We start from the raw sequence: 25,147 nt of genomic DNA on the forward strand, positions 1-25,147 counted from the left end.
GCATTCGTTTGGTTCTCCAAAGCTGTCCTTTAGCGGTGACTTCAATAGCACATGCACCCTTCAAAGAAAGCCGACTACAATCTTTCAATAGCAGCAAAGAACTTTTCTTGAAAGGAAGCCAGTACCAAACTTAAATAAAAGTGATGGAATTAGATGGATTTTTGCATTTTCCAACATGACTGGAACACGTTAGCTGTGCTGTGAAAGTTTCCTTTTTGTAGGGAAAAAGTTAACGGCAGCTTAAAACGCAAACTAACTTTTACCGACTTGGAACGTACTTTAAAGTAAATGTGCTTCGTCATTCGTTACGTGATTGTGCCATGTTTTTCCACTGAATTCAGACCAATATGACCTGTTACAAAATTAATGAATATTTTAAAGCTGTGTGTGCATATTTTCGATGGAATCACTTGTATTGTGGATTCAATGTATATGACGAGGTTCGCAGGTGAGTACACGGTGTTGATACTCCATTCATGCTATACATTAGACATTTATATATAAACAGGATTCACGTTTATATACCAATTCATGGTTCTCTAAATAAAGTAAACTATTATATTATGTCTTCTCTGTTTTCACTACAGGTGTATTTCTCATTTAACATGCATCAATTCAAGATGGTAACTGACGACACAGCATGTATTTTACTGCCTGCATTTATTACCCACACTGGGGGTAGGTGGGTGTTTACATTTTCTTCAGCTAACTGACTTGGCTCCATATAACACGGTTTGGTATATAACGCTGTCAGGTTTTATGGCTCCCAACTACCGTGTTATAGCGGGGACACACTGTACATGTTTAAACAGCCAACACTACTGTTACAATCTTTTTTTAAACCATATGGTATAAATGTATTTTGTTGCCATTAAGGGCAAACATTTGTGACCTTAGAGAACTCCAGTGTGATCTTAAATAATTTTTTTCTACACATTATTTTTTAAATACTTTTTCAGGGTGCGAGAACAATACAGGTATGCACAAATTCCAGAGCCACTACACGATCGTCTTGTATTAAAATTTATACATGACCTCTTCCCCATAATGATAAACTTTTACATTATTTATTATTTTTATTTTCTGGTATGAGAAAAATACACATACATGAAATTTCGGAAGCTATGACATGATCGTCGTACATTAGACTTCATACAAGTTTTATTTTGTACTTTTATGAAGGAAAATAATTTTTCACGTACTTGAAAAATACTTGCACATCTCATTTTAGGGAGCCTTACCAAGATCATGTTATATCCTAAATGCTGAAATGGGGGTGCTATAGCACGGTCACAATGTACAGATGACAATGCTAAAGATTTTTTTTAATTTTAAGTTGCACAACAATTTGCCAAATATCTTAAGAAGCCTGTCTCTGCACCAATGATGCTTTGTCAACAAACCAAGCCAAAAATAAACAACAAAAAAAGGTGAAGGGATTACTTCAGAAAACTTCGGCCCAAAATGAAAAGCACATATTTTTGTCAAAATCATAATGTCTACATCAAGAGGTTTTCGACAAAAGCTAGAAGGCAGTTAAGTAGACTATGATTTTATTTTTTACAGAAAAAAAGGTATCAGAGTTTACACAAACAGTCCAAGCTGCAGTTTCCTTCATAACTGTACTCGAATGACTGCTTTTGCCACACACAAAAAACAGCAATAAACAAAATGAAGTAAATTTTGTATGTTTCACTTACTACGACACTAGTTACTGACAAAACCAGGTCGACTCTCGGAAACACACAAGTGCTGTCATCCACAAACTCTGATCAGAACGAGCAGAGGGGCATGGATTCATAACACTATGTTTACTCTTCCACCAGTGTAACGCTAATGTGATAACATATATCAAACAGCTGACTGCCAGTGGTAAAAAATGAAACAAAAAGAGTTCCACAAAGGACTGATGATCTGATCGCTGAAAAGAATTTCCAGGAATCCCAGACTTCACCATTTCTTCTTTTCAGCTGCCAAGTACTGAAACCATCTCAGACATTCTTGTGAAACTCCAGCATAACGAATTCTGGTTTTCACAAAAATGATTTAATTAGGATTTAACATAGATTTCACAATGTACACTACAAAATTTGTTGCCACAGCATATGACTTTGAATTTGATATCATGGATAGAAGATGGCTGAATGTGTCTCAGACAATATGAAGATATCACCAGAAATGCTATCATCTAAGCTACAAAAAGGTACATTCATGTAGTGTCTCCACCAAAAAGGATAAGAATGACTTTATGCACAAAATTGAAAAACAACATAAAAAAAACCTCACTCTGTAATCAAACATTACTTTGGAACACATCAGACTCTGCTGTGCCATTAAACACAAATACAGTGTGACCGCGTTATAACACGGTAGTTGGGGTCCATTGAACCCGAGCATGTTATAGACAGAACCATGCTATAAACAACCAAGTCAGTTAGCTTAAGAAGATGATGCAAATACCCAAAAATAGACTGCTGGGGGTGGGATAATACTACTTTAGCCAAAAACCAGCAATAATAATAAACAAAATGAAGTAAATTATGTATGTTTCACTTACTATGACACTAGTCACTGACAACACCAGGTCAACTCTCGAAACAAACAAGTGCTCTCATCCACTCTTCCATCAGTGTAATGCTAATGTGACAACATATATCAAACAACTGACTGATAGTAGTAAAATAATAAATAATACAAAGTCCCTCAAAGGGAATGAGGATCCAATGGCTGAAAATAATTTCCATGAACCTCAGGCATGACTGTGTCTTATTTTGAACTGTCAAGGACTGAAACCATAGGCATCATTTGCATACTAATTGCCCTTCATGTGAGGATGCTCTACCAAATTAAGTTGGAAGAGGTCCAGTGGATTTGAGAAATTTAAAATTGCACATGCTGATGGTCACACTACGGTGAGCAAAATATTATCAATGAACTAAATCATGCAAATTTTGTGTTTTACTTACTCCAACAATGGTCAGTGAGAAACCAAATAGACTCTAAAAAAAACAAATTGATGTCATCCATAAACCCTAATCAGAATTAGCAGAGTAACATGGATTCATAACACCATGTTTACACTTCCACCAGTGTAACGCTAATGTAACATATCAAACAGCTGACTGCCAGCGGTGAAAAGAGTCCCTCAAAGGGATGTATGTTCCAGTAGCCAAAATGAATTTCCATAACTTCAAGTGGGAAAACTACAAGGTTTACCAGGGCTTAAAAGTTAAGCCTACAATCAAGCACTACTGAAAAACTTCAACATTAAAAAACTGTTGATGATCACAATGCCGTACATAATCTCCAAGCAAGGTTTCAGATTTTGTTGGAATCTTTAAAGCCCTACTCAATGTTTAAAAGATTTCATGATAACCCGACAGCCTTAATAACCATTAAGTGAAATACTACAATCAGATTAAAACACCCATAGTATCTCCTAACAAGACAAAGAAGGAACTTTAAATATAAAACCGTTAATCCTACAACAGGGGTCTCCTAGGATCCGTTTCCTGTGCTATGGAAAGTAACTAGCCATATCAATATTATATCACTGGTTATAGCTGCCTTGACAGTTCCAGTCTAAACAGCAGTATGTGAATGGGGTTTCTGAACAAAAGCATCAAAATTCCCCAGGACTAGGCTTGTAGGCTAAAGCATAGATTGATGATGACTATAATCATAGAGGGTTCGCAACAGAAAAACTCCTACCATTCATTAGCCTATAAGGAATTTAAATAAAAAAACAAATTTAATTAAGTCTGTTAAAGTGTGTGTTCAACAGATTACCATACATTAAAAGACCCATAATTTTATGATGCTTTACAGTGTAACTGTATGCTGAATCCTGATTTATATAGCACCCACCATTTTTTTTAATTAAATGGAGTGAATTTCCCCTCTATATTCTCAGTTGTAGAGTAGACAATGTCACTGTCAAATTGATGTTTAAGATTAACTTTGTGATTATGCAAATATGTCCATGTGTGTGTATGGCCACAGTGACTTTATGACTGTGCCAAGTCTACCAGCCTTGGGGGGGGGGGGGGGAGATCAAATGCTGTCTGGTAAAAAAATGTTTTATTTACTTGCACTCGAATATGAAATTTCCAATCTTCTTTTAAACGCTTTGAGTAGTAAATTATTCTCAGTTATCACTAATTTGGAACAACCTTCCACCTGAGACTTCAGAACATTCTTCAAGTTTCAACCCTCCCCCTTAATGCCTGACAGAATGGTCAGCAGGTATGGATAAGACATGTCATAAACTCATTTTCCATAAGATGTGTTGAAAGAATAGGTGTTCTTGACTGAAAAGACACTATACCTTTATCATCCACAATAAGTTTATCCATTCCTCGAGGGCCCAGAGTGGTGCGCACTGCATCTGCAATGGCCTGGCAAGCACTGATGTTACTAATTATTTGGGGAATGCCCTGGGAGCTGTCTGTTCCCTCCTTCAACAGGATTATTGACGGTTGCTGCAAATTTCAGAAATATATCAATGCAATACATTTCAAAAACCAAAAGAAATAAAGGATATGGCTTATTATAATTTCCTCAATGATAAATTAATCAACTGCATTCTCTATTCCATGAAATAGAATTTTTATATAACTAATCTCCTCCCACAGCACAATTCATCAATCTACAGGTTAGAGAATCCTTAATTTCTCCCCTTGTGAGAATCGAACCTGGATTTCTGCAATTGATGGTACCCAACGTAGTGCCCACAAGTAGCAAGCCCCATAATTTCTCTCTCAGACAACTTGCTATACTTCTCGGTAAGGGACAAACTGAATATTCTGAAGCCTTTTGACAATATTGTTTCTCCATATAAAATTTTATTTTTTATCATGCATCAGTCTGTAAGATCCAGGGACAACACCTGTTGCCATCTGGTATACATTTGCAATTTTTGCTATATTAGCTTTTATATGATTAGATTCTTTTTGTAGAGTCAGAGAGACTGTATGATGAGGAGTTTATTAACTGCACAGGGATCGTCCTGGACTTCGCCAATGTCGCAAATTGCGATTTTTTTTCCTTACTGGCGACAAAAATATCCCATCTGGCGATTTTTTGGGTGACATACTTTTTGGTTATTTAATTTGTACATACAATCATGGATTTGGACTGGATAAATTAAAAGGCAGAACGAAAGGAAGCCACAAACTTGACTAAGCAATGCATTGGTATCAATCTGTTACACAAACGATCCTTTGTTCTTATTGACAACCCCATCTTTACAGTGCATTGTTACACCATAATCTGCTTATGCTGACATCTGGGCTGAGCACTGTATGCTGTGATACAGTCAATCATGCTACCGCACTATACCTACAACTGACCGACTTTTGAAGACGCGAATAGAACAGATACAATTAATTGTATGGCTAATCCTTCTGTTGTTTTTTATACATATACCAATACAATAGTTTTGCTGAACCTTCATAGAAAACTGATAAGCTTTGAAGTACCGACAACTGTGTATAAATACAAAGCAAATGGAAACAATCTAAATCACAATTACATCTGTCGCCAGTGCAGCATTTTACTCATTGATCTTTTCCTTTTGCCATCAGTCCTGTGTTACGGCTGCAGAGACTTAAACTCCGCAACAAGAAATAGCAAAAAAAAAAAAAAAAAAAGTTTTGCATAATTAATAATAATTATTTATTTCTCAAAATACAGGAGTGAAAGAATCCCTAAGTTGGGTGTGAATTTATGCTTATATATACGGTCCAATATTGCCAGGTGTTGACTCGTGTAAGTTTCATTCGTGGGAATGGAGATCCTATTTTTCTTGTCGAGAAAATTTATACAGCATTCAGTAATCATTCTTGGGATTTAGTAAGCAATTCGCTACAAGCTTTGTGAAGCTAGCCATGGGGGGGGGGGGGGGGGCTGCTGAGAGACTACTGGTGTCACCTGTCAGCACTGTAGACTGTGAACGTTGATTCAGTAAGATGAACTTCATAAAAACTGACATCAGAAATAAGCTCTGCATCTCATCTCTCGAGAATTTAATGAGAATCAGCATGTACAGATGTGAAAAATTAGACTTTGAAACTGCATTCAACAAGTGGGCAGCCCTAAAATCGCGACAGATCTTCATGTAACACTTCTTAACATTTTGTTAATGCTTCTTGTAATTAAAGTATTAACTAATCCATCTTTTGTAATTTTCATTGCCTGTTACATTAATAGACTAAATTAACACTTGGAAAAATGTACACTACTTTTTTTTGCGACACTTTTTGAAAACTGGCGACAAAATATTGAGGTTGGCGATTTTTTTTGCGACAGCTTTTTAAAAGCCAGGACCATCCCTGACTGCAGCACCATGCAAGCATATATGATACAACAAATGCTTATACCCAGGACTAAATGTCAGCTATGTCATGCATGCATTCAGAACTATTTTAGCTACAGGTGTCGTTCTGAAAATATGATCACACTTACCTTTAAATGCCAATTATTCTGAGTTTTTTTACTCCTCGGAAATCAATTTTCCTCAGATGACAATATTTTTAAACAAGTTCAAAGATGTATGATCAGGGTAAATTGGTTGGTTGATTGCGGATTTGACAGCATACCAGCACCATTAGGCTGTATAGTGCCACAAAAAAGTACAAGGAAATACAATACTCAAAAAGGCACTCTATCTTAGAGTGATAAAAGCACAACAACATGGTGGAAATACGAGGGCATCAGATCAACAGGAAAAGTAAAAACAAAACATGACAATGTGGTGGAAATGAGGTTATGACAAAATGTTCATTATCAACCAATGATAATAAAATCAAACAATCAGAAGCAAAAAATATCAGATAAGATGATAATTGATGAAGCTTCTTTATCAAAAGGACTGTAAATAGTTTATCAATGAATAATTAAATTAAAAAAGGCACTTAGGATGAAGGACAGTAGATTCATTACGTAAAGATACTCAGTGATAGCATCAAGTTATATTTCAGAATTGATGTTGATTTCTTTCAAGAAATTTAATATGCAAGATGTAACAATCATATGTAGGTTGGAGAATGAAACATGTATCATGAAGTGTCTCAAATATGAATGGTTCATTGCAAGAAATGTACTCAGTTGGGTATTAGTATGCATGAGTGATCAATTCTAATTCTTTCAACGACTACCTCATCCCCATGACGCATGCACCCTTCATCAAAGAAAGCAGACTACAATCTTCAATAAAAATAAAATAACCTTTCTTCAAAGGAAGTCTGTATCAAACTTAATTAAAAGGAATGTAATCCTATGGATTGTTTCATCTTCCAACATGACTGGAACATGTTTACTGTGCCATGAAAGTTGCTCTTTGCAGAAAAAAAATGAATGCTTACGAAATGCTACCAATGGCAGACTAACTTTTACCGACTTGGGACGTACTGAAAAGTAAATGTACTTCATTACGTGATTGTGTTATTTTTTCCACGGAATTCAGTATAGTATATGACCTAATGTTGAGCTTCTAAAGATTAGGCACTATACAAAGTCCTCATTGTTATTATTATTATGACCTGTGACAAAATTATTGAAGATTTTAAATGTGTGTACATGCGTATTTTCAATGGAATTGCTTGTATTCTGGGCTGAATGTATGTGACAAGATTTGCGATTGAGTGCACAGTGTTGATACTCTATTGATGCTATACATCAGACATGTATATATAAACAGTATACACATATATTTACCAATGTGTGGTTCTCTGAATAAAATAAAATATTACATATGCCTTCTGTTTTCACTACAGGTGTATTTCTCATTTAATATGGTAACTGTGCCAATGAAGCAAATATTTCTGCGCGTGCATTTATTACCCACCCACCCCCTTGCAAATTTGTTGGGATACATACATCATTTTCTTCAGCCAACTGACCTGGTTTGCTTACAATATGGTTCAATCTTTAATGCGGTCGGGATCTATGGCTCCTATATTGTAGCAGGTCACACTGTATATAGTTTTTTCTAAATTCATTGCATCATTCTATGATGCCCTACATTCTTCTTTTTTTAATCAATATTAGTGTATATTTTAAAATCAGATGGTAGAGGGAGCAGGGCATTTTAGCAGTGAGATCTGCTTTTTCATTACCTTTATGGCTGGGTAACCAACAATAAACTATATTGGCTGGAAGCTGGCAATACCAAAGCCAGTTCAAAGGATGATAAGAAACAAAACGATGCTATATAAACACTTTCATTATTAATATATTTTTATTCATTTCATTAAAGAAGTATACTTCAACCAGCTTTTGGTATTCACTGCTTCCATCGCTTTCAAGCCAAATGAAATGTAGGCCAAGAAAACAGGTCCATTTGTGCGAATTTCAATTTATTAGAAAAGACTTCAGTGTTAGTAATGTTTGACTAAAACATTACAACTTTAATTTGCAGAAAAGCATTGTTATGGGCCACCAAGTTTGTGAGATATTCCTGAAAATAATGGACTATTTGTTACAAAGTTAGTCAACATCAAAGCATGCTACACAGAGCCATTATTTATTCATTAAGAAGGGGCCCCGAGTGGCCAAGTGGTCTAAAGTGCTCTCCGTTACAGAACACTGCCATCTCACCTCTGTCTGCATGGGTTCGAGTCCAAGACTCCGCTAGCGTGGGAAAGCCTGCCAGTAGCTTCTCATGGGTCAGTCGTTCTTCCCTGGGTTTTCCAGGGTTCTTCCTCCACCAGTTATACTGGCCGCCATGTATAGCCTATCTTGTGCTGAAACATGGCGTTAAACCCTAGAACAACAACAATATTCATTAAGACCTCAAAGCCCAAAACATAATTATCAGGGTTGAAGTCTTACATTGTAGGACTAGTCGTAGCTGCAGATTCTATGGGCAGTGCCAAATGCAACAGGGGAAAAATGCACAACTCAAACTTGAGACCTAACCATAGATTAATGCTCTAATGCTAGAGCTATCCAAAACCAACGATGATCGATACTGTGCTACATGCTACAGTAGTCCTACAATGTAAGATGTATCCCATTATTTATGTTTTAGTGCTGCATCTTAATACCCAAATAATGGCCTTGTGTAGCAAGTTCCGATGTTGGTTAACATTAGAATGAGTAGTCAAAGCTTCAAGAATATCTCACACCTGGCAGCCTACATTGCTATTCTTCCACAAATTTATATGTAATTAATATACTTACTTTGCTGTCTTTATCTTGGTGGAATCAAAATCTGACAATAGCAAAGGGACATTTTTATGTTTCATTGACATACATTAGAATTTGCTGAAATGTGATGGTAGATGAGGTATGTTTAAGTAGGTTCATGTGGGGATACGTTTCTTGAACATACAAAATGTTATTTACTGTTCAATAGGCACTACAGATGTAATATGTATTTTATTCGTTTTGTTAAAGAATAATACTTCAACTTAACCCGATTTCAGCATTCCTGGTTTCCATCACTTTCCAGCCAAATGAAATGTAGGTCACTGAAACTTGAAAACAGGTCCTTTTGGTTGTGTGAGAATTTGAATTTATTAGTAAAAAGACATCAAAAATAAGTAAAGTCTCACTAATACATTATACCATTAATTTGTAGAAAAGTGCAGATCGGAACGAGTAGTCAAAGTTTCAGGAATATATCACACACTTGGAAGCCCATATCAACACTCTTCCACAAAAATGATATGTCATTAATATACTTACTGTGTTGTTTTTATCCTGGTGGAATCAAAACCTCACACTAGCAAATGGATGCATTTTCATGTTCCATCTGCATACATTTGAATTTAATGAAATGCGGAGGTAGCCAAGGTATGCCAAAGTATGTTTAAGTAGATTCATGTGCATGATCTGTTTCTTGAATGAAACAAACATTTGCTTACAGTTCCAATAGGCATAATACATTTTTATTCATTTTGTTAATAAATAATTTTCAACTTAGCCCAATTTTGGCATTCGTGGCTTTCATCACTTTCCAGCCAATTGAAATGTGGGCCAACAAAGCTTGAAAACAGGTCCATTTCTTTTGTGAGAACTGGAATTTATTAGAGAAAAGAAATCAGAGTAAGTAAAGTCTGACTAAAACATTATGACTTTACTTTGTAGAAAAGCGTCATTTTAGTTGCCAGTTGTGATATTTCTGAAAATTTTACTTTCATTACGATGTTAATCAACATCAAAACATGCTACACAATGCCATTAGTTAAGCGGTAAGACCCTGATGCCCAAATCATAAATATCAGCGACGCGGTCTTACATGCAGGACTACATTATTGGTAGTCCAAGTTTCATCTGACCCTTGCCACACCATTTTTGATATTTGCACATTTATGTTGGGATGTAGGGTCAGAGTTGTTCCGATATGTTAAACTGTAGTGGCATACATAGTGGACTGCCTGGACTTAATATCGATACCAAGTTCATTACGCTTGAAAATCAGCGCCGATTATTAAATAGTCAAGCGAAAAGTGCCCTCCCCTGAATGATTATTTATAATATATAATTTGCAAGTAAACTGTAATCAAACTATACAAGTCCCAGCGGTCGAAAGTATGGGATTGGTGTATACATGTGAGCTACGAGTGCTGTAACCCGTGATAGATTTTCTTCATGAGACAAATAAAATTCAAACCGGTATACATACAAACACACGCACTTATAGAATGTTCTCGATGGCAACTTGAAAGTACATGTATACAACACATGCCAAAGGACGCAACATTAAGACTCGCGAAAGAAAATCACAGGAAATTATACATCTGTCAAGAAATTAAGATATTATTTCACGGAAATAAGTCAGTTTTTCAACTATAACTTTCGTAATAGGAGCGATGGAAAGGGATTAAGCTGATATCAATTCACTTACCATCATTCTTCAGCCTTGTAGAGGAAAACTAAAAAAAAGAATGCGAAAGGGAGGTAAGTATAAGCGATAACGTTAAGGTCATACTGGATAGTTTCGTATTTTGACACCTCCCCTAATTTTTAAAGCAGAAGGCATAAACCTAATTATGATAAGCCCAGCATTTATAAATTCGCACAGAAGCTAAATCTGTTATGTGGTTTATATTTACTTTGAGTTAGGCTTGAAAAGGGATGGCTTGTTTCGTGACTGCCTGTCACAGTTAGACTAGCACGGGAGATCAAATGCGCAACTTTGGCTGCAAATGAACAGCCGCCTTGGCTTATGTATCAACGTATGTCTGCTACAGAGGTACATATCTAAAAATCTAGATGGTTGAGGGGTGATGAAAAATATGCTAATTTAACACATTACTAGTGAACTTTATTCACGAATAAGGCACATACTGATTCTTTTAGCTGCCTTATCCAAGGAAGATATTCAAATTAGCTCTTTGCTGTCAAAAATGAGTGCAAAAAAGAGGGGTTGTGGCAGTGTTGGTTCGTTATAAAAGCCACCAGTTGTATAATGAATCAACCTGATTGCCGCAGTCAAAATCTCACAGATTTTCTACAAAAATCATTAGGTTTTTTTTTGTATCTTCAGTGTAAAATTATTCTCATTTTTCTGCAATAGGTCATTGTCGGATGAAAGTTCACCAGATAAACTGTCCAGTGAGACCTAACGTCAAACTCAAGAAAACGCCTTTGAATAATTACTTTGAACTGAAGCGGGATGCCGACGTGTGAGGGATAGGGGATCAAAATCTTTGCAGGAAGACAACTGATCCAAATTAGGTAAGAAGAGACTGTGTTATATATTCTCAAGCTCGCATCTAAAATTACAAAAAGTTAATGACATTTTAAGAATTTAGTAGAGTTGTTTTCCGTAATAATGGAACGTATGGTACACCATTGTGCTGTTTTTCTTTTCACTTTTTCATATGAAATATCTAATAATTTATATTTAAAAAAATCGAATATTTCCAATCAACAAGATATTTTAATGTCAAGCATTAGGAGATATTTTTATATAAAAATGTAGTCAACATCAATAAATCTGTTTTACATATAAGAAACGAAATTACGATATCACAAATCAATGTGTATGTATTCTAAAAATTAGCCAAGTTATTTATATCATAACATATATTTTTCTATATCAAAATATTATACTTTTCATATACAAAATGCAATGATATAAAATAATACTGAATAAATATTAAAATGGCGACCCAAAGGAGCAAGCTACCACCGTATACAGTTAAAGTGGGTTAGACACCTTTTTGTCGAATAGCAAGTAAAAACAATAGCAAATATTTAAGAGCATACCATTTTCACGAAATTAGAGAGAACATTAAATGCTCAAAAAATGCAAGCTATCATTGATATGCGTGATATGTTAAACAAAAAACCGACATGTACCTGATCGAGCGCGCTTAATATGCAAAAACAGCGCCCTGAATGGAATACTACCTTCTCATTGGCCAACTGAAAATAAGTTATAAATAAATACAGGACGTCATTTCGTTTAACCAATGAAAGGACAGTATTCCATTCAGCGCTTTGTTCTTGCATATTAAGCGGGCGCGATCAGGTACATGTCGAGCGGTACCCTGGGAAAATGATTTTTGGCATTCCTTAAAGGTATGATATTAAATCAAACTTTTGATAGGGATACACAATCGAATGCATGAGCTAAACATCGGTAACAAATTTATTACGCTACGCGAAATATGGCGTGAAATAACAGCGTTTATTCTTAAATGGATCGCGCGAGAAAGGAGAGAAGTGTCCTCCCTTGTAGCAGCAGAGGGGACGAACAGACCACTTGTCTGAAACCCCATTTGCTTAAAATATAAGCTTCTTCCGAAATAAAAAAATAAGGTCACCACTAACCTGACTGAGAGTTGTGTTTACATACCGGAGGTCCCGCCCCCTCTGCTGCTATCAATTTATCCAAAAATTTTATCAAGTCCAATACGATATCTTGTTCTAGGATCATGCAAATTTATTGTTATAAACCCGTGCTGGGTTGATTGTTCTTGTGAAAAGAAATTTCTGAATTTAATTATATCCATGTCACCGCTACACCAAGTTTGATGAATATTTCGCAACGTGTGCGTATCACCTCCATTAAACATAACTAAAATATTACAGTTATCTCTGATTACTTTTGGTATTTGTGCGTATCTCTAAGTAACATAAATCACATCAGTGTTTTTATGTCTGCCACGTGAAAAAATTCTGGCAGGATTTGATTGTTTGTCCAGCATCACATCATCGTATACAACTAAATTATTAATAAATCCGTCTAAAACATCAACGCTCGGAGCTTCATCAATATCGGTTATAAACTCTATAACATCGTTATCTTCGTCCAGTAATCTTGCGTTTTCATTAAAATCTTTTAAGTACATCATAAAGTCGTTGATCATCAACTGATGGTGCTACTAAATACAACTTATCCCAATTTAACCATCTCATTATCAGATTAAGTAATAATTGCGTCTTACCCGATCCAGATGGACCTATTATTATCATTCTGATCGAATTGGGCAATGCAGGATGGTGTTTAACTGTCTCTTGTTTTCGTGTCGCTGAGAAATCAATTATATCCATATATAAATAATATGAACCTATATTGTTTACGTTGTAGAGTTAAAACTCCAACTAATGATCTATCTACGGTTACAACAAAAAATGCGAGAATAGCATATGGTGGAAGATGTGCAGTATGTAAAAAAAAAGTTTTCTTTTTTACCCAGAAAAGATGGTGGTGATATTGCTAAATTAATGTCAAATTTCCCAGGAACACCATGGGCTAAATACCCTGGAGAAAAACATCTACCAGGATATAATTATTGTGGTCCTGGTACTTGACTTGATATCAGGATTGACAATCAGGATCAACCAAAACCAGGTGAGTATCCCATAAATGATATTGATAAAGCATGTCACGTTCATGATGTGGCTTATAAAAATAAAGATCTACAACATAGGCATATTGCAGATGTGAAGTTGATTCATTCGCTAGATTCCATAAAAAATAAAAATATCAAAGAATCATTAGCTAATTGATTAGTAAAATCTGCGATGAAAGGTAAACTCGTATTAGGAGCTGGTAATTAATTATAAATGGAATCAATTTATTATAGTCCAAGGGGATACTGGAGGGGTAAAGCAGCAATTAGTAAACTCGCTGATGCAGCAGCGGTTAAACAGTCTACTGCTAAAGCGTGGTTATCCAAACAAGCAATATGGCAAATTTACCTACCATCACCGAAACGAATTCAGTACGCGTATTTCGATGTTAGTGTTCCTAATGAAGTTCATCAAGCAGATATTCTGTTTTTACCTCATGATACGATTAAAGTACGTAGACGTCAAATAACGTACAAATACGTGTTAACTGCCATTGACGTTGCAAGTAGATATAAAGAGGCAGAACCATTATCAGCAAAATCATCATCTGAAGTAGCCGATGCGTTTGAGCGAATTTATCAACGAGGACCATTACGATGGCCACAACTATTACAGGTTGATCCTGGCAAAGAATTTCTTGGTCCAGTATCATCGTTAATGAAGGAACATAATGTCAAAATCAGACGAGGACACACTGCAATTCATCGTGATCAGGCAATTGTTGAACGATTCAATCGAACACTTGCTGAGCGGTTATTTGGATATCAATACGCGAAGGAATTCATTCAAGATAAAAGATCTCGCGAATGGGTTGCAAGATTACCAAGTGTGATAGCCGCGCTAAATAATGAGATTACTCGAACAACCAATACGAAACCTATTAACGCAATTACCAAAATAAATATACCTGCACAACGACGTGATTTTTCAGCGCAGCCAGTACTGGGTAATACCACTGTGAGACATTTATATGAACCAGGTGAACTTGATGGTGGTGAAAAAAGAGCGACTGATCCTATTTGGAGTATTACGACACACAAGATATCTAACATAACAAGATCCACTGGTAGACCAGCAATCTACAGACTAGATTCAACTGCTCCTCAACGTGGTTTTACACGTGAACAATTGCAGGTGATTCCTGAAGATACACAATTACCACCGCAATCACTTAACGTCGATTACATTCAGGACAGGTCAACATCGTGTTTTCTCGTGTATGGCCAAGATGGTTATCTTTCCTATCTACGGTAAATTGTCTTGGATCATTATTCAGATACCGCCATAACATTATGCAATTACAACTCGAACAGTGATTATTCTGCTGCTGTTTCAGCGTATTAATAAATTCAACGTCAAGATCAAAGTCGCGTTTATTTTTTTTATCACACTGTTTATAACCAGTTAATGTTTTTCTTATTATATCGCTGTCAATATCATCATCATTGATCACTGACTCGTCCAGGACAATCCTTCGTAGTTGATATATTCTTCTGACTCGAGACACTGCAAGATAAACCAAATTTGACCACTCGATACGATCATCGACGATCCAAACAACTGTATCAGAGATAGTTAATCCTTGAGATGAATGAATCGTCATCGAGTATCCTAGCGTCCACGGGGATTTATTTGTTTTTAGCGCATCCTCAACAACATTGACATCGACTGCGACAATAGCATTCAACACTAAATTCTGTTTCTCGGTCTGTCCTGGTATATCAACATCAGTATTTTGTCGTCGTGTATCTGCTGGTCGATAACATAACGGAACTGGCAACGTTGGAAACTTTTCTCGTTGTAACTGAAACAACCGCTGCTGAAGTGTGTCTCTGACTATCTTTCTATTTGCAACTATCAAATCGTTTGGTCTCCACGCGAGCAAAAAGTCGTTCATGGGTGTTTCTGAAATCACTTCACGCATTACTTCACATTGAATTTTATTTGGTCGCAGTCTGATTAATTTTTTAAACTCCCTTAATTCTGGATCAAGTGCTCTATGATCATCAGCCACTTCTTTGAAGTGGTCAAGAAAATCTTTCAGCCAATCATGTGGAGATGGTCCAACAAAAGGTGGTGGTTGACCGTGATCGCCACACATTATCACAGCAGTATTTTTTGTTAATAGCCAATCAAGAAACGTTTTTTAATGTTTCTAGCGGTACTGTACATACTTCATCCCAAACGATAATCCTCGGAATATATTTTTCACCCATCCTTGAAGAAGTCCATGCATCACCCTTCCATCGGAAGAAGCTGTGATAAGTACACGACTGCACTCCGCGTTGTTTCATCTCTCGCGCGAGTCTATGTGTAGGAGTTAAAACAATCATATCTGAATTCTGAAATAATTCGATTGCTCGAGTCGTCTTACCAGAACCTCCCGGTCCGTTCAGATAAACCGTTTTATTTCTGGTTATTGGATCGTACACAGATGCCGCAGATGATAATTTTGATATCTGATTATTTATCAGGTAAATATCTTTAATCGCAACATCAGCGGATTCGGAATAATCGAGTATGTTTTCTTTTTTTATTCTCCACGAACCCCACTGTGCACAAGTATCAATATATAGTTGTTCTAACAATCCTGAATATTCTTTATTGATATAAAACGATTCCGTGGCAACTCTGACAGCGAGTGTAGAAACCTTATTTATCATCGATAACAGATTTATCGAAACATATGCGATCATCGATGATCTTAAATGAGTATACTGAGGTGACTCACCGTCCATGTAGCTCACAATTGTACCTAGTTTAGTTCCATTTGACAAGAAGGCTATTTCTCGACTTATAAACGTGTTTCTACTCGTTGTATCAGCGATTATAAAATCTAACTCAGCATCGTCCATGATCAATCTTGTACAATGTCTTTTATGATCGTATGATCCTCCTTGAGTGAACTTGCCAATTATTTTTCTGCCAAGATCTTTCGTAATTTTATTCTCGTAATCTGTTTTATCCGGGTTTTCATCATCAGAATACAGTTTTTGTTGTGGTAACCAAACTTCGGTTTGTTTCCGATACGATATAATTGCTTCGCTGATCGTGAATGATATTAACATCGCACAATCAAGCATATACCGTAACAGTACTATTGGTACCCGCATTTTATCTGAAAAATGTTTTCCAAACCAAATATAACAAATTGGATGAAGTCCCATAGCAAACTCGAATGACTCGACACAAGCGAATCCAGTCAGGTCAAAATCCGGTAATGGTCCATTTATCGATACTCGTGTCATTTCATGCGTCGGATGACCGAATCACTCAAAGTACACAGAACAATCTCCGTACCCGAGAAAACTTCCGGGATAACACGCGACCATATCAACCGAAATAACATCTCTGTGATCGTATTTAGTATTCCATAATCCACCGTGTCCGTATTCGACACAACTGGATATTATATCATTGAGAAAATCAAATCTAGTTGGTTTCCACGAATTTTTCTTTCTAGCAAAATGAGCCGCAACTGACGGAACAGTAAAACAGTTGCTCAATAGTTCGTCAGTAACATCAGTATATTGCAGTGCAAGATTTTTCATTTTCTCGTGGAGAAGATCTTTTCGATAAATAACGTCATTAGGTCGCACAAACTGATCAAATTTATTTTTTTCTTCCACGCATGATTCGTCGTTAGAACTCTGAAATAACCATACTGACACAGGATCGTCTTTACTTATTTCGTTAATAAAATCAAACATGTCTCCGCGGTAAATTTTAACAGTTCGATGATTTCGTGGAAACACTGTTACTGCGCTAGTCCACGCGTGTGCGTTATGATCAATAATTTCGATCGAAGCTCCTTTTGATTTATATTTTGATTCAAACAATATTTCTCCTGTTATCGTCGCTACGGTTATTGGGAACTTTAGGTTTTTTTTCCTAATTCAGCCACATCTTTGATTGACGCCCCGGTATCTTTAACCAGTTCTCCCCACGTGTTTATTATTTTACGTCTTTTATCCGTTAAGCCGTTTCCACGAGTCGAAACGGTAAAATGTTCTGTTACTCGTTCAGCCACACAGTTTATTTTTGAAAATTTCATCGGCGCCAGTTTATAAACGCTAGGTTTTTCATTTATCACATAGATTCCATAAATAACTGCTGTTACAGGATACGCTTGCTCATAATACGGTTTGTCAATGCCAGTCAATAGACCTGGTTTGGAATCTTTACTTAGTACGACAGTTTTTTGGGACAGGATCATATTTGTCAAGGATAATCCAATTACCTGTTTCTGTTAGCACGACAAATTTTATTCTGAAAAGATATTTGCGATTATTAATGTAGTTAATGATAGTTGCTGCTCGTTCGTCATTCCTCGTAGCGTCGATGACACCGTTGCGTATAATCTTGAACGTTGACCATACATGAGATGCACCATCTGTGTGAAATTCTTTCTTGGCGCCGTGAATTTTATTATTCAAACTTTTATTTTTCGGATCAACCAGATCTCGCATCGGCAGGTCGGGAGATATTCTGTCGCGATTAAATTTATCTGCGCTCCAGGGCTTAATTCGGGACAATCTATTGAACTCGCTCATATTATATTTCAAACAAGTATTTAAATGAAAAGTATTATATATAATGTCTCGATGCAAATGGTTGATGATCGGTTCATTGACTGGCTGTAATAAATGCTGAAAAACCGAATTCTGCGGACAACACTTGCACTGCGTTCAGCGTGGAAGCTTAGGACCAATACCGTGCCTGCGATGTGGTGCTTGAGTACGAGGAAAAACACGCGTGGTGGAAAAAGATACAGAGAACTTAAAAGATATTATGATAAAAAAATAATGACAGTGACAGATCTATAAAATCCGTAGAGGACTATCTAACTAAGTTTTCAGGCAAATTATGATTTAAACAAATACTATTATTATATAAATGAGCCAAGAATTTATGAAGCATCATATAATAACAAACTATGAATCAAATCGTGATGGTCTTATCAGACACTGTCGGTTGAAAAGACCAATTGGTACTGTTAATAATACCGGCTATTTAATGTTTACTGCTGAGAAGAAAACTTATTATTGTCATCGATTCATACACGAGTGTCACAAGGGGTTGATCAAAGACGGTCTTGTGATCGATGATATTGACGGAAATAAACTTAATAATAATTTATCTAATCTTCAGGCTATTGCACAAAGCAAGAACTCTGCACGGGGAAGAACGGGTAAACACCTAAAAATCCCTAGAGCGGTTAAATCCTTCAATACACAGACTTGCGAAGAGAGAACGTTTCAATCAATAAATTCAGCTGCAAAGTATTTTAATATTAACCCGCGTGTGGTACAATACGTTGCAGAAAATATAACCAAATCCGCCTTCTCTAACAAATACGAGCAAAGAATCATCTTCCAATATCAATGATGAAGATAAATCGTCAAGTCAGTAAGTAATTACCTCGAATTATATTTATTAACTATTTATTTAATATTTGGGTCTGTAGTGTACTCGTATACTACTTACCTGAAGAACGGGGATAACTCCGTTGAGCATACTCATGTAATTGAGTTACTTCCCTTTGACCATGTTTACGATCGTAAGCGGAAAATTGTTGTAATACATCTATTTCAAATTTGCGATGTATTCATGTATGTCAATTAACCATCTACGTCGTAATTAATACTCGTAGAAGGATATTTATGGTTTCTAACTTACAAACAGAAAAAAATTACTGAAGTTACATTGTATAATAGTAGAACCGTTGCAGAGATACATTTATTATTTTGATGATGTGGAAAAACTCCCCCATTATGGGTTTTCCCGGATACATTTAACATTTTGATGATGCGGAAAACCCCCAGAAAATCTCCCCAATTATGGTTTTTTCCGGGTTCCTCCACTACATATTCTGGCCTTATACGTTGTGTTTTTTGCCTCTAAACTTGCTAGTGAGTGGTGGCAGACTAGGAGTTATGGGGCCGCCTCTAAACTTGCTAGGCTGCGGTGGCAATCTAGAAGTTATGGGCTTTAATGTTGTGTTTTGCCTCTAAACTTGCTAGGCTGCGGTGGCAATCTAGAAGTTATTGGGCCGCCTCTAAACTTGCTATGCTGCGGTGGCAGACTAGGAGTTATGGGGTTGTACTGTCTTTATATATATCCTTGAACTTGCTAGGCTGCGGTGGCAGACTAGGAGTTATGGGGTTTATATGTATCCTCTAAACTTACTAGAATGCGATGGTAATCTAGGAGTTTATATGGGTATTATGCCCTTGAACTCGTAGAATGCGGTGGCAAGCTACGAGTTCTGGGTTGTATTGTCCTTTGTACCCTTGAACTCGTAGAATGCGGTGGCAAGCTACGAGTTCTGGGTTGTATTGTCCTCACCAAATACACCCTCTTGAGCCTCTAGGCCGTTGTTTGACGGGTTAGGGGCTCTCATAGGGGTTTGTGTTTCGTGTGCCCACTGAACTCGTAAAATGCGATGGCAAGCTACGAGTTCTGGGTTGTGCTGTCCTTGTGTATCCCTGAACTTGCTAGAAAGCGATGGCAATCTGGGAGTTTATTTTGTTTTGTTAATTTAAAAATAGAATAATAAACTACATATCAGAATAAAAAAAATTTCTGAATAAGGATCGATTTACACTTTCGCCATCGATAATTTTATCATCGATGGCAAATTTACCCCATCAATTCCTGAATAAATAAAATATTTCAGAATATAATAATTATTGCAACACTGATTGATTTACATGATTTTAAGTACCAACCACCCCATCAGAATTAACAAACTGATTCATTTACATGATTTTACCCCATCAATTTCTGAATAAATAAAATATTTCAGAATATTTCAGATTATGATAATTATTGCAATTTGCACAATTTTAAGTACCAACCACCCCATCAAAATCAACAATCTGATTGATTTGAACGATTTTGAGTACCATTTTACCCGTCAAAATTAAAAAACTGATTGATTTACACAATTTTAAGTACCAACCACCCCATCAATTTCTAAATAAATAAAATATTTCTGAATAAAATATTTCAGAGTATAATAATTATTGCAAATTGCACAATTTTAAGTACCAACCATCCCATCAAAACAAACAATCTGATTGATTTGCACAATTTTAAGTACCAACCACCCCTACAAAACAAACAATCTGATTGATTTGCACAATTTTAAGTACCAACCACCCCATCAAAACAAACAATCTGATTGATTTGCACAATTTTAAGTACCAACCACCCCATCAATTTCTGAATAAATAAAATATTTCAGAATAAAATATTTCAGATTATAATAATTATTGTAATTTGCACAATTTTAAGTACCATTTACCCCATCAAAACAAAAAATCTGATTGATTTGCACAATTTTAAGTACCAACCACCCCATCAGAATTAACAAACTGATTGATTTATATGATTTTAAGTACCAACCACCCCATCAGAATTAACAAACTGATTGATTTGTACTATTTACCCCAATAATAATAAAATATTTCAGAATAAAATATTTCTGAATAATAAAATATTTCAGAATAATATTTTTTGTAGTATTTTTTTAACAAAACCGATCGATTTGCATAATTTTGAGTACCTAACTACCCATCACAATTAACAAACTGATCGATTTGCATAATTTTGAGTACCTAACTACCCATCAGAATTAACAAACTGATCAATTTACATGATTTTGAGTACCAACCACCCCATCAGAATTAACAAACCGATCGATTTGTACCAAACCACCCCATCAATTTCTGAATAAATAAAATATTTCTGAATAAATAAAATATTTTAGAATAAATAAAATATTTCTGAAAAGTCATTAAGATTTCACATACAGATTCACAATCAATTCCTCTCCCCTCAGGTCAATTAAGTGTCCAAGGTGGTCAGGTAGTTTAAAATTTATTCGTGTTAACATATTGGTATGACACCGCAGATGAACAAGATTGGTTGGTACTTGCACGATCAAATCCCCAGGGGGTACTTGTGGTGTGAACGTGTATAAAATGTATCCTTGTTGAGCCTGATTTGATTTTCCAAGATCTATTTGATAGCTGCCATCGATCACATCACAAACGAGATTAACCGCGATTGTCGATGTTATATAACGATTCCTGGTGAAATATGTCTGCCGCCGCCGTATGGATCGTTATCATGTTTGAAAACAAGCGGTGGTGTGGCTATTTTTCTCCATGATTCGATGATTTTAGGAAAGTTTTCGTTGATAATATCGCTGAGTGATTTTACTAGTTTGTCGATATTAAATCCTGGTATTACAAATGTTGGTAATTGTTGTTCAGTTATTTTGTGATGATTGAGAAACAACCGTTTAGGGGTCGTTGCTCTAAGTGGTTTTGTATAATGATCAGCATAATCACCGTAGCGAATCATATTCCAAATGATAGTTTTATTGACGTATCAAAGATCTGATATAACCTGATTTAGATGTTTTATCGTCTCAACGATTTGTTGTTTCACATCATCACTGTAGTATTTTGTGATGTCAGAAAAGAAATTTTGTAGTTTGCTGATTGATTGTCTAAATTCAGAATTAACAGGATCGAAATATGACTGAATAAATCCTTCATCGATGATTGGATTCATTTTATCATCATAGGTATGCAAATGTTCTATTATTTCAGGAAGCTTTTCACCATCAGGAGCAACAGTAATTCTGATAATTCCAGTCTGTCTCCATGGGAATTTGCCTCGATATTTTGGAGCTGTTATAAATTTCTTTTCATTTATTGTAAAATCTTCCCGACGTGGTTCTGGTGGTCCATGATATTCTGGCGCAATATGAGGCCAACCTAGTACTGATCTTATCGATGATTGATAAATATCAACGGCGTAATCATGTGAATGTATTTCAATCGTTGCTGATAAAGTTGGCTCATGAATGTTAATTGATATTTTTGCTTCTTTTCCCGTTATTGATTTTATTCTACGCGCAAATTCTTCATTGATCTCTTCAATCTCATAACTGCCAGTTAGTATTCCAACAACGACCCAGTCAGGTGTTCCATCATCTTTATTTTTATTAGCAAATACAAGCGAATTATTTGCTGGTGTACCATTAAATAATTTCGATCTGATATTTGGCCAACTATGATATACTCGTAATTGTGCTAGTGCAATTTCTTTTACTGGAATCGCAGTTGGAAAACTAACGTTAAATTCAGGATTAATCGAACTTACTGAGATCATCTCTGTTTTCAGCGGTGTTGTGTTTGTCACGATCTGCTGGAGTAGCTCTAGTGATGTCATTATTTAATATATTTGTGCCTTTAATACCAGCACAGTTGTATATTTGAATCATTTCTGTAAACTCAAAATCAGATATAATTCCATCATTAAGACCTGTTGATAACAACGAAGATAACTTCGAGTATGCTACCGTCGCCGTGTGCAACTTTATCATGTAATCGGATAATTTTTTATTCGTGCAAGTACTTATCTTTTTTGCAATGATATTGAGCACACCTGCAATTGATGTTGTAGCTGAAACACAGATTGTTACGACTACTGGCGCCATCATTGTTATCGTTGATAATAATACGCCGGTGGACACAACAACAGCGAATACTGAATAAACGATTACGTCAACGATAACTAGTCGTCGTCGATATTTCTTTATTTTTACCGCATATTGTTCGACTCGATTTTTTAAGTTCGTTTGCCATTCACGTGCTTGATTGTACCTGTAATGTTGCGATGCTGAGGTACTCATTATATTTTATACAGTAACCAACTGAGGTGTTTCAGCTACAAATTCTAGACACCACCAGAAAGATGCTGCAGTTAATTTCTTATCAGCTGCTTCCAGATTAAATATTTCTTCGTTTCCGCTATTTGATATGCTAGACACAACTCCAGAAAACTTGTCGGTGGAATGACGCAATGGGTACGTTGTGAAAATCTCGAATTTTGCAGCACTGAACACAGACAGCCTGTACACGCCAGTGACTGTTGCGGTATATTTAATAGTTTAATTTTGCTGTGACCATGTTGCGAATCCAGATGACATCGTGCATACGATATTGGTAATATGCCCGGGAGTTATTCCGGCTGCAATTTTAATCAGACTAATTTTGTTAACGATATCAGGAATTCCACTTACGACATCTTCTAATGTTTTTTTTTAGTTGTGTCTAGGTTAGTTTTGATATCAGAAAGTTTTTTGTCAACGGCATGCGGAGTGCCGAAGAATTTATCTATGGATTCATCGGTTTTTTGAAAATTTCTTCGAAATCTTCCAAAAGAGCCTACGTGCACATCATACTCTGCCCGCAACGTGGATAATTTACCGTCAACGGTATTGTTGTTAACGTCGACGTATTTTTTCGTCGCGGCATCTTCGTCGGATGTTGGATCTCTTAACACTACTATCTTGTTTCTGTTCATGCTGAGTTCACCTGTCATTGTGTCGCCGGTGTTTCTTACACGATTAGCAACACTTTTTGCAATTTCATCTCTGATGGTTATAAACGATATACTTGAATCCCTGATTCTACCGCCGTCAGTAAACGCAGGGATGTTATCCGTGACCGCACCGAGTACTCGTCGAACTATATCATTCCATTTGATGTTGCTTGTTTTTAGTTTTCCGTATCGGTCCTGAAAAATAACAGCCTCATCTGGGTCAACTCCAGCCAGGTTCATAATATCAGCAAGTTCATCTTTAGTCGCGTACTTTGACAAATTAATGTCGGATTTTTTTTTCTTACTGGTAGAAGATCTTCCGTAGATCTCAACCATTATAATTTAAGATCTGTTTAAAACGAAGCGGTTACTTGTATAATCATGCACAACTTTATGAGGTGCCGTGGAGGACTTTGATATAGCGTCGAGTACATTAAAGACTTCACTGCCGCATATTGGCGGATCCGTCATTGTTTGTGTTGGTAGCGTTGAATATCAAACCGCTGCGTGAAGTGGCGCGACATACTTGATAAACTCACGAGGTGGAGCTAACCCGTACGAATCAAAATAAACGATTCCACGTGGATCAATTGCGTATGCGGTCCAATGAATACCAGGTCCTGAATTATCATCGAGATTAATAATACCTGTTTCAGCGCTGTTTGGTCGGTCCGGCAATTGATCTCGCATAAAAACACCTCTGACGTTTTTTATTTTTAGTTGTTTAACATCATCAAGTAAATCAAAATTTGATGCTGGAATAATTAACGAAGTGATCCTGGAAGCCTCAGACCTCTTCCCCAGCGAGATCCCAGGAATCTTAATCCGGTCCCTCTTTCTTTTAATCCTCGCCCTGTTGCTTTCTTTAATGCCATTCCAGCAGCGGTTCCAACAGCACCTAATGCGGCTGGTTTTGCTACGGCAGGTGCGG

General features: G+C 36.3%; 1 protein-coding gene across 1 annotated transcript in view; it reads right to left on the reverse strand.

The window, feature by feature from the left end:
* The window catches only part of LOC149795479 (T-complex protein 1 subunit eta-like), a 38,074-nt gene extending 27,147 nt beyond the window's left edge, over positions 1-10,927 (reverse strand). The window contains exons 1-2 of the mRNA XM_089965281.1: positions 10,853-10,927; positions 4,328-4,481 (exon numbers count right to left, since the gene is read on the reverse strand). Of these exons, the coding sequence (XP_089821407.1) occupies positions 4,328-4,481; positions 10,853-10,858 (160 nt within the window). The 5' untranslated portion in view covers positions 10,859-10,927. The remainder of the gene's footprint in view (positions 1-4,327; positions 4,482-10,852) is intronic.
* Between the last annotated feature and the right edge of the window lie 14,220 nt (positions 10,928-25,147).

The sequence above is a fragment of the Sinohyriopsis cumingii genome, chromosome 7 (genome assembly GCF_028554795.1).
Source record: "Sinohyriopsis cumingii isolate HCF-2022 chromosome 7, ASM2855479v2, whole genome shotgun sequence".
Lineage (NCBI taxonomy): Eukaryota > Metazoa > Mollusca > Bivalvia > Unionida > Unionidae > Sinohyriopsis > Sinohyriopsis cumingii.